We start from the raw sequence: 16461 nt of genomic DNA on the forward strand, positions 1-16461 counted from the left end.
TTACTTTTAAAGGTCTGATCCAAAAACATACCAACTTGTAAGCTACCAACATGTTGAAATGTATTTTATCTATCTTGAGGGGTTAAGTCAATCTTCTTGTGTAAATTTCATATCCAATATATAATTACTAAACCATCTTGATCCCTATTGTGATGTGAACAAAAATAACATCAGAAAATACATGAATTAAGAGTCAAACATGAGTCTTTTGAAAGCTCTGGTTAATACTCATTAACAAGTGTTAAAGAAGTTGATATATAACATACACCTGTACATTAGAAGACTGGTAAAGCAATACCCTATATGGATCAGTGAATAAAAAGGGGAATTAACCCAGAGTGACATAAAAACAAAAATATTGACCTAAAGAACTAATATAAAATATGATTTAATGAATTAGAAGCTGATATAAAGATGACATAAATTCTAAACAATATGTAAATTATAAAAATACCATTTTGTATTGCATTATTTATTCCCTGTGCAAAAATAGTTATGGTACAGTGTAGACAAAGACAGATAGCTTGATTCTCATTGACATTAAGGCTGTGGAAGCATTGCTGCAAAGGAGCATTAAAGTGGGTGCAACTGTATTAACTGTTTTTTTGAATCTTTGGGGTTGCTTTAGTGGTGCACAATGGCCTTAGTATAAATAGAATGGCCAAACTTTTCACATAGAGATGCTTCAAGTTAGGTACCTAAATAAGAGGCCTGATTTTTATTTAGCGGGTCTGAGCAGTCACCATTGTAATTGATTTTATTTGTGCTCTGAATATCATGTCACTTATCTCTCTCTCCAAATACAGACATGCATATTGAATTTTACAGCTCACAATTTTCAATAATTTTACTATTGTCAAAATCACAAAAGATTTAGAGTGAAATCATAGTTCTATTGAAGTCAAGGGAAATTTTGTCATGTACATCAATGAAGTAATTATCTTATTTGGAGAGTCTAGGTTCCCCTTACAGCTCTGAAAGTTCCACATAGAAGTCTTCTGTCTGTCTCTTGCAGTTAAGTACATTTTACAAATACAGGTAACTGGCATTGATATCATTTTGCATCTAATCCCACAAGTGTACAAAAACCCCATTGAAAAGTCAGGTAAAATCAAAGAGTTTACACACGCACTTTGCAGAACTGCAAGCAAAAATATGTTGTAAAGAAAGTTTACAGAAAAAATATGGTGAGAATAGTTATTAAAATTCTGGCAATTGCTAAGAATTGTTATTGTCCAAATTCTGGCAGTATCTGGTAATAAATGTAACATTTTGCCTAATGGGTAATATATGTTGCAACAGCTACATTAACTTACTCTATGAGAGACCAGTTTTTCTATAGCCTCTAAATGCTGTTGGTTTCTGCTAGAGGAATAATCAGTATCATTTCCACATCAGAAATCACATCTGCATTAATATTCAATCAGTGGCTTACTGTGGGTCTCTGGCGCCCAGGGGTAAATGCTTACATTTGCACCCCCTCTTCCCCAATCTGAGCAGGGTGCAGGACCTGAGGCAAATCAGCCTGTGCAGAACCCCACCTCCTGCCTCATGGCACGGGCTGCACAGGAAGGGGTGACAGCTAGAATTTCCATCCAGAACTGCCAAAGACAGCCACAACCTGCTGGGTGGGATGGTGGGCCACACACAAAACATGGGAGGTGTCGCGGCCAGTGTCCCCTCCCAGGATGGTGCCCAGGGGCCATGTCCCCTTCTCTTCTCCCCCTCCCCCGTCACTATGCTACTGTATTCAACCCCTACTTTCAGTCTTGTTCCCTAACACAACCTGTAGGATCAATTTTAAATGTAAGCTGGCACTGTCTCCTTAACACCTATTTAGTTAACCTTGATTTATCCCTTTACATATATTTATTAAGCCTTATTTAACCAGTATGATAACAATGCCAAGTAGGGTACTTATCCATAAGACCAAAACATTTTTGGTATCAATTAAAAATGCAAAATCAGGTAAGTCAGCACAGGCTAATCATTTTCTTTGTGCTTTACCACTAGAGTAGTTCAGATGCATTCTCACAAATTTGAGAACTTGCATTCAGTAAGTGAGCAAAATAGAATGTTTTTACATTTTTTCTATTTTTTTTCTCTTAAAATATAAAAGGTGGTTTTCACAAGTGAAAAGCTAGTCTCAAGTATGAAACTGGAGTGTTTAATGTAAGTCACATTAAAAAATGCCTTGAAGGGACATTCCTTGGATCTGTTGACACATCCTTTCTCAGACATTCACGAGATCCCCCTGTAGTGAACCGGGTTTTGAGGAGAACTAGGCAAATATAATACAGAAGTGTTAATTTGGTTCCATCATTTGGCAATCAAATTAAATTCCTAAGTGGGAAAAAAATTGATTATGTATCTATGTAACTGAATTTGATTCAGGGCTTCATCCCTTCCACTTTAGGCCTGCCTCAGAAATCTGCACAAGGGCATCAGGCAGGATAGGAAGAATGGTGGGAATTGGTGATGTTCTGTCCCTTAAACTTTAACATTGAAAGATCGAGATGCAGAGGACCATAGCAGGTGCCTTGTGAATATTTGTGAAACAAAAATTGTCACTTTCTAAATGCTTCTTCCCTTTTATAGTTGCATCAGTAAGAGGTTAGATTAGGAGCTCTCTAGTGAAAATAGCCGGCCATGAAGGATATTAATATATTAGCAAATAATATTAGTCGGGTTACATTAGTCAGGTTACCCAGCTTCTTGGTAGCTCTATTGAAACTGGACACTGCAGAGCGAACAGAAACCCTGAAAAGATCAGTTTTGTTTATAATTGTTTTTGCCTAGGTACAACTGTAAAGATTGTGATTTAAAATGGTATGAGTATGAAAATGTACTTTGATCTTAAAATCACTGAAAATATAAAGCAGGGTAACAGCAGAGACAAGCTTCTTACAATTTTTATTAAACCAAATGTCAACAAATGTAAGTAGTTTAAGAGCCTAAATATTAAAATTAGGAATTGGGAAGGAAGGAGATAGAACAACTTCATTAAATGATTTTAGAAGGAAATTCCAAACCCTTTCACCATAAATTATTGTCAAGATCACTAGTTAGCCAGAAGCCAGCAGGCCTGTTGGAAGTGATATTAAAACAAACCTAAATATTTTAGAGCACGTAAAAAAATTAAGGTATGTAAATTAAAGTAAGATATAGAATTGTATATTAGATCACATTTATGGTCTAAATCATTGCCACTTTACATTGTCAGATTCTCACCTGGAGTAAACTGGAATAGCTGCAGGAAATCACTATCTTCAATGAAGCTGCATCGGTTTATGCCAAGTGAGGGGTTTGAGCAATAAAATCTAAATACTGTCTATCTGTATTTATGAATTCCATGGTGCTTTTCACTAAATATAGAATCCTAACAAAGGGACCCTAAGAACCCCATCAAGGGCAGGATCATCCCTGACCATGTCTACACATTACCTTAATGTGACACAATAAACTCTGGTGCATATCATGTCAGAGCTTATTGCTTCTGGGCACCACTTTTACATGTGTGCTTGGGACCACAGCACATTGACCCAGGTCAGAACACCCCCACCTGGCAGAGGGCCTGGGGGGCTGGCCTCGGAGGTCAGCCTGCCAGCGCACAACTGTTCTGACCCCTCTCAATGTGCTGTGGAGGGGCTGGTGGGTGAGGAGGGTACTCCTGTGTGGGCTTGCCAGCAGGCAGCCCCCACACTGAAGCACTCCCATGACCCAGCCAGCCCCGTCAGTGTCTACACTGCATTGCTGTTTACTAAATAATGCTGTTGTAGGATAGTACTTGTGTTTAAATGCACTAACCTATGGCAGAGTTAATTAGTTGACTGCAGCCTAACAGAGCCACATGTACAGATGCCAAGACTTTATTGTGGAGCTAATTAGGCAGCTCTGCAGTAAACGTCTTGTGTAGATGTGCCCCCTGTCTACACTACCCCAGGTAAATGTTTGTCTAGACTATAATTTTAAACTCCCCGTATACACATTGTAAGTCCACTCACTGTGCTTTCTTTTCAGAAGCAAGTGTATGCTTCACTCCTAATCTAGTAGTTATTGTTGCTATGTGCTCTTTACAAAAGTTGCTGTTTCTTGCAGTGCTGGTTGTACCTCATTAGTGAGCTAGGTAATTTCTGTATAGTTTGTAAAAATCAGAGAGTAACATTCAAAAGCTCCTTCACAATAGCCCCAGTCACTACACAGTCTTAAGGAACAATGTTTATATTTTTTCCTTCCACCTTTTAAAATGTTGGTGTTATCCTGATATTTTAAAATCTCATCTGATCTCTAGGGAGGCTTCTGCCTATTTTATAGAAGTTCACTGTTTCCAACAGGATGGATTATGAGTTTCTAGGCACGTTAAAGATTTATTTATAATCAAATGTCATATAAATAATGAAGCAAACATTGTTGACCCTAAAAATAACAATAATACTTCTGTTGTATCTCAACCTGCAAGGCTAGGCTTTACAGTCATATGCAGAAAAAGAAGGGTGATTGCAACCCTACTCATCCTTCCTGCCTGTCTCCTACAAGCTTCAGGAATACAGGGCTCAGTTTCTTCCACCTACACATTCATAGTACCGCTGTATACACATGGACAAGGAGTGAGCAAGAACTCTGTACAACAGAACTGTAGCAGGGAGAAGTGATCTACTATGGTAGGTCAATCCAATCTCTAAGTCCCCAGGGCTGCATAGGCTGCACCAGTTGAACCATGAGCCACCGGGCCACATTCTCTGCAAACACTTTCTCCTCACTGCTCCACATACCCATGCGGGCACTCCCCACCACCACCACTACCCCACAGTGGATATAGTCATCCCCTTTCACAGGCCAGACTCACCCTCAGCTCCCCATACTGTCCCACTGCTCTGCCCCCTGGGATGGAGACAGGAAGCAGCATCCAGAGGAGGGAGAGGGAGGCCAGAGACTCTGGATGTTGTGGCTGCTGAAGAGATGTGGGGTGTGGCAGCTAGGTGAGAGCCTAAGGGCTTCAATTTAACCCCTTTTGCCTGTGTGTCCCATGGGCTGCTAGTTGGACAGCCCTTCCCTTCAGGAAAGATCCAGTAAAAATGTACTGATCTTTAAGGAGAAAAGAAAAAGAGAAAAAGAATGATGCCTGAGTTACTTCTACAGGATTGTGCAGCTATACAGCAAACCTTACATGTTGGGCACATTATGGGCTTAATTCAAATCATTAGGGTATGCAAAGACTCTTTCTCCCAATCTATTCCCCTAAGAGAATGTGATCACCTTGCTTCCCCTAAATAAGTGCATCTTCTGTGCCAGAGTCCTGAATCTTCCTTCCAGAAGCAAACAAAGCTAAGCCAAACCTGCTGACATCAACCATTTGGCAGCAATTAGGACTGTGGTACAGAAACACATGCTCTGATGTAACCCTCTGTGCGTCATCCAACCTTAATTTGCCATGAATGTTTGCAATAAAATAGTTTAGCCTTCATTTAGAAGATTTGTTGAAGTTGCATTTGTCTATATATACATGTAACATGATAGCAAACTCCCATTCAAATTTTTAAATAAAGGGACACCCCTTTTCTGTAGCACACATAGGTTTCTAAGGCTATATCAGGAAAGGGAAAATAAATAATAATAAATATCTTCAATACAAAAAGTCATTCTGACCTTGATAAATATGTTTAAAAGATTACTTATAACTTTCCATAAATACAGCAGTAATGTGTGCATTACTGTGTACCTTAGGGTACTTTTACATGTGCTCTGGGGTGGTGGGGGCATTGCTTTAATTACAGTAGCTCTGAGAAGCACTCTAATTACAGCACTGCCAAGTCTCATGTATCAGTGTCCCTGTACTTAAAAATGGTGGCAGTGGTGCTTGAACTAAAGCTCATTCAGTGAGCACAGGGACACTGATACACAAGATGCAGGAGGCTGCTGCAGCGCGGCAATTGCCGTGCTCCAGTAGACTCGATTAATTGAGTCTGCTCTGACACACTAGTATTTCAGCATGTCCGAGCAGCCTCACTGCTCATGTATAGGCACCGTTAGGGTATAAATATATGTTTCATATATATAATATCAGCACAGTTACAAATGACTGTTCAGCAACATGCACTTTGGAAGATTAATTGGTCTTGCAGCACACCTTTTCGAAACGAGAAACCTGAGAAAATATATCTATGAGTCACCCCATCTCCTTAATCTATTACATTTTTGTCAACTGTTTCTGGAGGCTTAATTTTCTGTGACTAAAATAGATTTCTTGTTTGAACCCCTAATTAAATGTAGTCCAAGCAGTACCCATAATCCACACTGATGATTTGCATGAGTACATCAAAGTTGAATATGAGAAAATCAGAAACAGTTGTTTTTCCATTTTGTAATTTGAAAATTAGTTCTAATTGAGAAGTTTTTAAGTATTCTAAAAAAAAATCCTTTCCTCATAATTTGCCTGTTATATTAACAGAAAGCATTTTTAATGTTTTAGATCCATCTCCCCTTGATTATATTTGTAATGTCTACATAGAATATATTTCAAAGAGAAAACAGACAGTGTTAAAGAGGAAAACATGTCAGTCTGGTATAGCTTCCTTTGAGGTTGAGTGGTACGCATATGTGCCAGAAGTGGTCAGTAGGAGTTTGCAAGATAAAACTCATAAGTACCATACCCTACATATACAATGCACTCTGCTCTACAGGAAGCTGTGTCCCACTGAAACTGTGCGATCAAGAAACTATGAGTTTACTGGGTGTCAGAGAAAGTAGAGGGATGCAAACTGTGCAGGCAGATTAGCCAGGTTTGGGAGCAAGGTCAGCAGCCTTTTCTGTTGCAGAGAAACCTTTCTATTCCCCAAGGATTCTGTGGGGAGTGGCCATAAATGAATGCTTCTGAAGATTTCTACAGTAAAAGCTGTGGAGAAAAGGGGTTACGTCTGAACATTTTGACAAAATGAGTAGAAATAAAATAATGTATTGGAGAGGCGAGTTGTGAAATCAGGTGCAGGGGTTGCTTGCTTTGTGCTTCATCTGCTATTTAACTTCTTCAACCTGATCAGAACTATATTGAAAGCAAATGTAAGCAAATACATGTACTACATGTAAACAAATACATGTACTCTACTAATTTCATAGATTTCATAGATTTCATAGACATTAGGGCTGGAAGGGACCTCGGAAGTTCATCGAGTCCAGCCCCCTGCCCAAAGGGCAGGAAGTCAGCCGGGTTCATAGGATCCCAGCAAGATGAGCATCCAGTTTGCTCTTGAAGGTGTTCAATGTGGGTGCTTGAACCACCTCCGATGATGGCAGGCTGTTCCAGACCTTCGGCTCGGACAGTAAAGAAATTCTTCCTTATGTCCAGCCTGAAACGGTCTTGTAGTAGTTTATGACCATTTGACCTAGTCGTCATCCCTTGGGGCGCTCTGGTGAACAAACGTTCCCCCAGATACTGGTGGTCACCCCTGATAAACTTATAGGTGGCCATCAGATCACCCCTAATAATCCTGCAGGCTTTCCAAAGTGGCAGGTTTACCAGCCTCAGGCTGTAGCGGCATTTATAGATATGCCCCAGGAGGTGGGGTGGGGACTAATTATAGCACCCAGAGCATCACATGCACTGAAAAATGGCAGTACAGGTGTTTTAACTAAAGTTCGTTGAACCAGATTTAGTTAAAGCATCTCCATCACCATTTTTCAGCACTGGGACACTGATATATGTGACACTGGAGTCTCCTGGAGCACAGTAATTATCACGCTCCAGCAGAGTTGATTAATCGATTCTGCTCTGACATGTTGTAATTGCAACACCTTGGAGCAGCCTCTCTGTGTGTGTATAGGCACCCTAGGATTCTAAAGTGTATTTATGCCTTCAAAAATCCTTAATTTATAGTGACAATAGTGACACGATACTCAGAAGATTGTACATTATAAAAAAGAGTAGTCCAGCTTAATTTAGAAAATATAGTCTTCAATACTAGTTTGAACTTATGTGTTAACTAATTGTATATCTAGACCTTGTCTAACAGGCTAATTTAGTATTTGTCTGCTTTTAGCCAGCTGGCAAAGTGAATCTTATAAATGCTTTGTCATCCTTTCTGATGTTTGGCGCTATATAAACAGACAGAGGTTCTGATATCATAGTTTAGATCTTAGTTTGTGTCTGGACTTGGAACCATTGCACGCCTGTGCTTCCTAAGTCACTCCAATTGAAAAAGAATTCTTGGGTCCCAGCTTGGTTCCTTTTCCAGTCTAACTCCTTAGATTATAGATGATTACTGTGATTCAACATAGCTAATGAAGGATCTTGTTATGTAAGGACTTAACCACCTTTCAAATGAAAATGGGCATAATACAGAGGAACAGGAGGAAACTTCCACCATCCTGAGTATATGAACCACAAGTGAAACTGTCCTGTAAAAAATACTGCAGCCCCCAAGGTACTCTTGATACATAAATGTGAGGGTTGTCAGGCAGATTCATTTATAAAGGCCCATCCCTTAAAGCCATCCTCCATTCTGTCATAAGTGAAACCCTTGCAGGACACAGGATGGATGTGCCTCAAGTACTCATAATAAGAACAAGATTTGTGCTCTAGAGGTTAAGTCAAAAACAGGGGTTTTTGTTTGTTTTTTTCTTTAAACTGAATCCAGTCATAATTGGCCAGATTCTCAGCTTTTACAACAGTCTTAGAACCTAAACAAAACAGAAAAAACACCTATGGTGAGATTACACGTTAGAGTTAGACTTAGGAGTTGCTAGTTGTAAAGAATTTTAGTTGGGGTTAAGGTTAGTGTGTGCTAGTGATCAGTCACAAGTTAAGGGTTAATACCTTCTCTAATGTGCACTGCTCAGACCTGCCCTAGAAGTTGAAAGGAAAATCTTGGATCTAGGCATGTGGACACAGCTCAGGCTGCAGAGAGCCCAGGAACAAGCAGGGAGGGGAAACACTGATTATTGCTGCTGCTCTCAGGCTGATCTGGGTACCAGGGCAGCACCTGGCTGTGGAGGGGCTGATGGGAGGGCTCAGGTGGCAATCAGAGGGGTGATTCAGGGGTGGGGGGATAGAGGAGGCATTCAGGATGGCAGGGAGGCAATCTGGTGGTAGGGGGTCAATTTGGGGGTCAGAGGGCAAAGGGACAACAGCCTGGAAGCTCCCTACCCATCTGCTCCCTCCCTGTTCTTGGTCCCCCTCCCTCTTTCCCCTTCCCTTCTGCCTCATGTTCCTCTCTCCTTGACCTCCCTGACCCCCTTCACCCATTTCCCCTCCCTTTTTCCAATCACCCCCTTTCCACTCAGCTGCTGCCTGGCTTTCCCCAGCTGTCAGTCCAGAGCCATAGTGTATTGGATGATAGCTAGTCCACTTGGAACCATTGTCTCCTGCAATTCTAGAGCATTGCAGATTGGTGGCTTTATCTTAACTGGTGATCTCAACTAAGAAGTTAAATTAACTCAAGCTAGGTCGCATAGCTCAGAGGTAATCCTTGCCTGATGTGGCGTAACTATAAAACATTTAGAGGGCACTTAACTTGTTAACAAGCCTTCATGTGTGATCATTCAAGTTTTAAGTGCTCTTAACATGGTCTAATTTTAATGTGTAATCTAGGCTTGTGCGAAGCAGTTAGTATTCGCTTCGAATTTGGCCAATTCAGAGGACCGTGATTCAATTCAGTTATTAAAATAACAGTCCCAAATCGATTCAGCTGAATCTGATTTGGAGATTCAGCCACTGCCGAATCGACTGAATCTTCAAATCAAACAGGCCCCATCCCCACCTGCTCTCTCAGCCCTGTCAATGGCTGCCCCACCCATCCCCAGCCTCCTGGATCTTTAAAAAAAACAAAAACCCAGCACTCACTGGCTGATGCCAAGTGGGGGAGGAGGGGAACCCCACTTCCCCCCCCACTGCCCTGTGCTGTGTGGGGGGCTCTGTCATGAGCCCCATACTCCACCTGCTCTCCAAGCCCCAGCTTCTGGCTCTTTAAAAAAAAAAAGCGAGGTGCTCAAGGAGGTTGGGGGAGCAGGCAGGAATGGGGCCTGGCAGGGGTCCCCCCATGGTCCCCTTCCCCTCCTTCAAATCGAGAGCTTCAAATTGATTTGGACCTTTTTACTGGTCTCCTGATTTGATTCAAATTTGGAGATTTGGCCACCAAATCAGCTCGAATCTCCTCCAAATCAAATTAGCACCTGAAGCTTTGTACAGCCCTAATGTAATCTTACCCCTAGATAGGGAACAGGTTAGGAGTGTGGTCACTCTGCCAAATTGACCTTATCATAGGAGTGTCAAACATGGCGAGAGGGTCATATCTGGTCCACAGAGCCCTTCCATCTGGTCCCCGGTGCTGCCCCTCTGTCTGATTAGAGTCACAAGGGGCACAGGATGTATCTGCAGTGCAGGGTGGGTCCAAAAGATGCATCTGGCTCATAGACCTCCTTTCTTTCCCCTCCCCCAGCATGTGTCACCTTGCAGCAGCTCCATCCAGTCTGGGACCTGCACTGCATGTGGCATGGATCCCAAAGCAGCTGAAGCAGGTACCACCTACAGCATAGTGCTGCACACAATGGCCACCCCAGCCTGACTAGACCACATATGGTGCCCATTCTGGGGTCCATGCCACACATGGCACCCACTCCAGCCACTCCTGGACCTGCGCTGCATATGATGCTCACAGGTGCCATTTGCACAACAGGTACTGGCTAGCACAGGTGGTATGTGTGGTGCAGTCCTGGAGCTGCTGATGTGGTACAGTGTGCAGTGCAGCTGCCCTATGGCCAGACTGTGCCATATGTAATGCCTGCTCTGAGATGTGTGGTGGACACAGTGCCTGCTCCAGCAGGTCCAGGCTCCATGCTGCATGTGGTACCTGCAAACACCATATGCAGTGGAGGTCCCAAACTGGCTGGAACAGGCACCACATGCAGCATCTGCAGGATGTCCTGTTATTAGTAACAGTCCTGGAGCTGTTATGGAGGGCACTGTCTTTAGTGCAGCTGCTCCTGCAGCTATACCATGCTGTACATGGTGCCTGTTCCAGCTGCTTGGAGATTTGCGTTGTACTTGGCATGGGTCTCAGACCAACTGGAGCAGCTGATGGATTAGGTTTGCTGGGAGAAGGAAGAGGAATAGGGGGAAGGGTAGGGGAGTGGAAGGGGAAGGTCCTGTGAGCCCAGTCCAACCCCTGGAGCAGCCCTATGCTCTATCCAGGCCCAGATGAATTGGACACCCCTGGTTTAGGAGGTAAAGGAAAGCAAATCAGAACATCACTAATGCTGTGGGGCAGGGCACTAACAGATTCAAAATAAACCTTAATGGCAATTTGCTTCCTTGTGCCTGTTTCTGCCCCAAACGTAGGAATAGGGCAACTGGAAATCAGGCCATATGAGTTTTTATGATCAATTTGACTTTAAAACATCTTTATTATTTACCATGTTACTCCTTCAGTATTCTTTTTTCCCAGTTTGTTTTCCTTACCGTTTTTTAGTTCTCTTCAATTTTGTTTAAATAAAATAAGCATCTTGTGATGTGGATGACTGTACAGTCCGGTGGGTGGCGAATTGGCTAGAGGGTCGCACCCAAAGAGTCGTGGTGGATGGGCTGGTCTCGACCTGGAAGGGTGTGGGCAGTGGGGTCCCGCAGGGTTCGGTCCTTGGACCGATACTCTTTAATGTCTTCATCAGCGACTTGGACGAGGGAGTCAAATGTACTCTGTCCAAGTTTGCAGATGACACAAAACTATGGGGAGAAGTGGACACGCCGGAGGGCAGGGAACAGCTGCAAGCAGACCTGGATAGGTTGCACAAGTGGGCAGAAAACAACAGGATGCAGTTCAACAAGGAGAAATGCAAAGTGCTGCACCTAGGGAGGAAAAATGTCCAGCACACCTACAGCCTAGGCAATGACCTGCTGGGTGGCACAGAGGTGGAAAGGGATCTTGGAGTCCTAGTGGACTGCAAGATGAACATGAGTCGGCAGTGTGACGAAGCCATCAGAAAAGCCAATGGCACTTTATCGTGCATCAGCAGATGCATGACAAATAGGTCCAGGGAGGTGATACTTCCCCTCTATAGGGCGTTGGTCAGACCGCAGTTGGAGTACTGCGTGCAATTCTGGGCGCCACACTTCAAGAAGGATGCGGATAACCTGGAGAGGGTCCAGAGAAGGGCAACTCGTATGGTCAAGGGCCTGCAGACCAAGCCCTACGAGGAGAGACTAGAGAAACTGGACCTTTTCAGCCTCCGCAAGAGAAGGTTGAGAGGCGACCTTGTGGCTGCCTATAAGTTCATCACGGGGGCACAGAAGGGAATAGGTGAGGATTTATTCACCAAGGCGCCCCCGGGGGTTACAAGAAACAATGGCCACAAGCTAGCAGAGAGCAGATTTAGACTAGACATTAGGAAGAACTTCTTCACAGTTTGAGTGGCCAAGGACTGGAACGGGCTCCCAAGGGAGGTGGTGCTCTCCCCTACCCTGGGGGTCTTCAAGAGGAGGTTAGACGAGTATCTAGCTGGGGTCATCTAGACCCAGCACTCTTTCCTGCTTATGCAGGGGGTCGGACTTGATGATCTATTGAGGTCCCTTCCGACCCTAACATCTATGAATCTATGAATCAGTATACATTTTCTATTTCTATAAAATTTGTAAAGGTGCAGATTTAATTCAACTGTTTAAGTGATAGTGGGAGAATTTGGATTTAATAGTAGAGCAGCAGTTCTCATAAAACTATGCTTCTTTTTAGGACATGGTTGCATTCTTTGGATAGATTTAAAGCAACACAAGATTTTTTAAAGTATATATGCAGTAAAAATTAACTTTTCACATTTCCTTTCAAATAAGGATCAATTGTAATTATATAGCAGTACATTTTAAGTTATTCTTTTTAGAGTGGTTCATTGTCCATATTTCAAATTAAAATGTATCAAGTAGTCCCATAGTATTAATGGAGAAGCTCTTTAAAACCAATTCACTTTGTTTCTTGAAATGTTTATGTTACTGTAATATATTTAATTTAAAATCTATATTACTACTAGATTATAATCTAGTTTTGTAAGTGGAGTTGTCCTTATCACCTGAATAATTTAATTGTTGATCTTATGGTAAAGGGAACAGTTCTGCATTTGCAAAGAAACGCATTAAATTAGTAGGTCTTTTCCATCTCTGATTTCCTTTATTGGACTGTATTTAGGTGTAGATAGAGTGAATCTGCATTCTATGGGCTACATTCTGCTTGCCTAAATCAGGCAAGAAGTCATGTTGAAATCAGTTGTATTGCTCTCATAAGAAGGTTGCACAGGATTTTGCCCACAGTGAATAATTATGCTTCCTGCAGAAGACACAAATAACACATTCCCGTGTCTATAGAGAAATTTCTTATTATTAACTTTCGTTCTAGGTATATATCTCCTGTAAATAATAAAGAAGTACAGCCATTAAAAAATAGAGACAATCACTACAAAGACATTAAGATGATCAAATTACCAGGCAAATGACTGGAATCATTAGTGATAGTATCTAATTATTCATAATAAATTGAATTTGGCTGTCGCATTCCAGTGACTACGTGTACTTGCCCATAAAGTAAATAATATATGAATACTTTAGTTTTCTCAACAATTGTTGTTATACTAATCAATGGCTGCCTTCAACTTTACTTAAAAAAACTGATTTATGATTTTCTAAAATAAAATATGCAAAAGCTAAGTACAAGAAGAAATGATGCATTTCTGTGAACACTGCAGGAGTGTAACAAGGGCTCTACTTGGGAGGTTTTAAAAGGCTTGTCTCTTTGGATAATGACCTGCTTCCACAGTTCCGTTCAGGCACTTTTGACATTTTTTATATGTATACTCAATTAGAAACAGAGGGGGAAAAAATGGCCATTTCAGCCCATCGAGCAATCTATGATTTATAGAAATTGGTCAAATAGACGAGACATAAGAATGATTGTTCTGAGGTTCCATAACTAGCAAATACAGCATATTAATCCTAAAAATCCTTCTTTGATTTGATGTCTAAGGATTAACACATGAGTAAAAGTTGTATGAAAAAAGCAGCTGGATTGGAAAGAGTCTGATTCCTTCCCTGTAAAAGGGACTTCCTCCTCTAACTACCATATCCTAAATCAGCACTATGTGGAAGATGTCAAGTAGAAAAGATTTTATTTACTTATATATGTTAACATAGGGCCAGCTATATACTAGGAGGACACCAGTCTCCTCATAGTTACAGATTTCCTGTGGACCAATAGATGTAGCGTCTGATTTGCTTTCAAAAGGAGCTTTTGTTAGGCAAACACTAAAATACTTCTATGTGCAGTCTTTTGACAATATAAGAGATAGTAGAAGTTGCATATTAAATGCAGAATAGCTTTATATTCCTAATGATGCATTTAAATGCTTTGAGTTAGATTTCAGCTCTTTGGTACACTATGCAGGATAAATAGCACTAGATTATTAAAATAATGCAGATAAAAAAATTGAGAAACAAAATTCCAGCCTATGCAGCATTTTGAGACTAACAGAATTAAAAGTGGTAATGCACAGTTTGATAATTAATTTAGCCTCCCTGAAAGTGCAGGATATCATATTTCCAATAGAGGTCACAGTCAATAATACACCTCTCGATCTTAACCGAAAAAAGCTTGGCTATATATTGTATAGATTATAGAAACCTGCATAGCTTATCAAAATTAGAATATTTTAATTACCCTGAGCACAGGACTCCAGGAAAATGTTTAATATTAATGGTAAAATAATCAAAATAGATTTTGGTCCCTTAGTGTTAAGCCTGCAAGGTGCTGGGCACTCCTTTGAGATCTTACGCCCCTGAACTTCCCAGACTTCAACGGGAACTTAGTCCCTGGTCCAAAAAATTCAACACCTTGTAGGACTGAGGTCTCAGTGCAAATGTTGAATCTAGTTCCTAAATTGTGGACTTGCATGGATGTGCAGGTTTCTGTGATGTAGGAACTATATGAAGTTTTAAATAAAACAGTACCTAAGCTTGAAAACTTGGCACCAGCTTCTTTCCTAAACCTGCATAGCTCAAAGGATATCAGGGAGAAATACATACTTCCATATAATAGCACAATTTGATGGTAATGATTCTTTAATAATCCAGATCCTTGATTAAATCAGAAAGCATGCTATAGCCGAAATCCTGCATACTCCTTGTGAGTCCTAGAATTGCAGTATGGGTAAAGGAAGCATGATTTGGGAAATAATGTAGTTTTTCTTTAAAGTGTATTTAGAATTTCTCTTTTTTATATTATTTGGTGAAAAAAAGAATTTTGCAAGAGAAGTCATATCAAACCAATCATTTTTCTAACTTACTGTGTTCAGTGTTCTGCATCAAATCTTTACTAGTAGTCAGATGACAATATACAAGAATATACTACATCATAGATCCTGTCTCAGAAATGGCAGAAAATGCATTTTCTGTATTGGCATAATACAGAAGTACAAAAATATTTTATTTTCAGTATTCTTCTATAGGCTTTACTTAGTAAATTACATTTTTCTTGCAAACTGTAGGTTTTTACATATTTTTTCAATAGTGCCCTTTAGCATATACATTAATATAAATAAAGTTTGAGTTTTTAAACTTATAGATATATATTTAGCATGACATATTTGTAGCACTAAACATGAAGCTTCCAGCGCAAGAGTCTGTACATAGTCCATATTCAAATGTCACCATTATTTCATTTAAAAGATCCCAGCATGTCTACCTCATGATCCTTATAAACTCTACAGTACTGAAATACGTCAACACTTTTTCTTGCTACATTCATTAAAATTAAGCACCCTTACCCTACCCCATCTGTAAACATCAAGTCAATTGGCAGCTAGCACATTTCCCAGTCAGCAAGCAGTATTGTGAATTTTATCTTCTCTTGCAGAAATCAATTCGTCTTCGTTGCAGCAGATGAAATTTCTTGTAACACCTCTGCAGGTAACAATCATTGATACTTCTTGATGCATCCATCCAGGTCTCAATATCCTTTTTCACATGCTGCAGTTAATCACTAGAGAAAGCTTAGTAAAGTCCATAATATAAATCTTTGGAATAGTTTCACTAAGTTATAGCTTGAAGCCTTTAGGCATTGCCATATAAAAGACATTAGGTTATTTTGCTGACTTTGGTGTTTTATTTCTACTTTCAATATAATGTGATCTAGAAAAGTAAGACTATGTTGAAGCTTCTTAAAAGAAAATCTCAGTGTTGAAGCTTCTTAAAAGGAAATATCGATTTACAGTGCAATCAAGATTTTGACTTTAAAAAAAGAAATAGAGAGAGGAATAAAATTGTTCATATATATAGGACATTGTAAGTACTATGGATTTTTGAGTTTTCTGTGCGACTCTCTGGGGGCAAATGGTGCCCACAAGGGTACTGCAGACCCTAAAGCACTCTTGAAGTCTATATCTGTGGGTAGGATAGTGGGAAAGAAGATCTCTCTGTCATCAGAGCATCACCTCTAGTAA

General features: G+C 40.7%; 1 protein-coding gene across 34 annotated transcripts in view; it reads left to right on the top strand.

Moving 5' to 3' along the window:
- Positions 1 to 16461, top strand: part of RBFOX1 (RNA binding fox-1 homolog 1) — a 1765957-nt gene that overhangs the window by 1727220 nt on the left and 22276 nt on the right. For 11 of the 34 annotated variants that reach the window (XM_059716749.1, XM_059716748.1, XM_059716737.1 and 8 more), the window contains one exon: positions 15876 to 15928. The exons of the other annotated variants lie outside the window; for them this stretch is intronic. In XM_059716749.1, the coding sequence (XP_059572732.1) occupies positions 15876 to 15928 (53 nt within the window). The remainder of the gene's footprint in view (positions 1 to 15875; positions 15929 to 16461) is intronic. 34 annotated transcript variants of the gene reach the window in all.

Source organism: Alligator mississippiensis, chromosome 13 (genome assembly GCF_030867095.1).
Source record: "Alligator mississippiensis isolate rAllMis1 chromosome 13, rAllMis1, whole genome shotgun sequence".
In the NCBI taxonomy this organism is placed as follows: domain Eukaryota; kingdom Metazoa; phylum Chordata; order Crocodylia; family Alligatoridae; genus Alligator; species Alligator mississippiensis.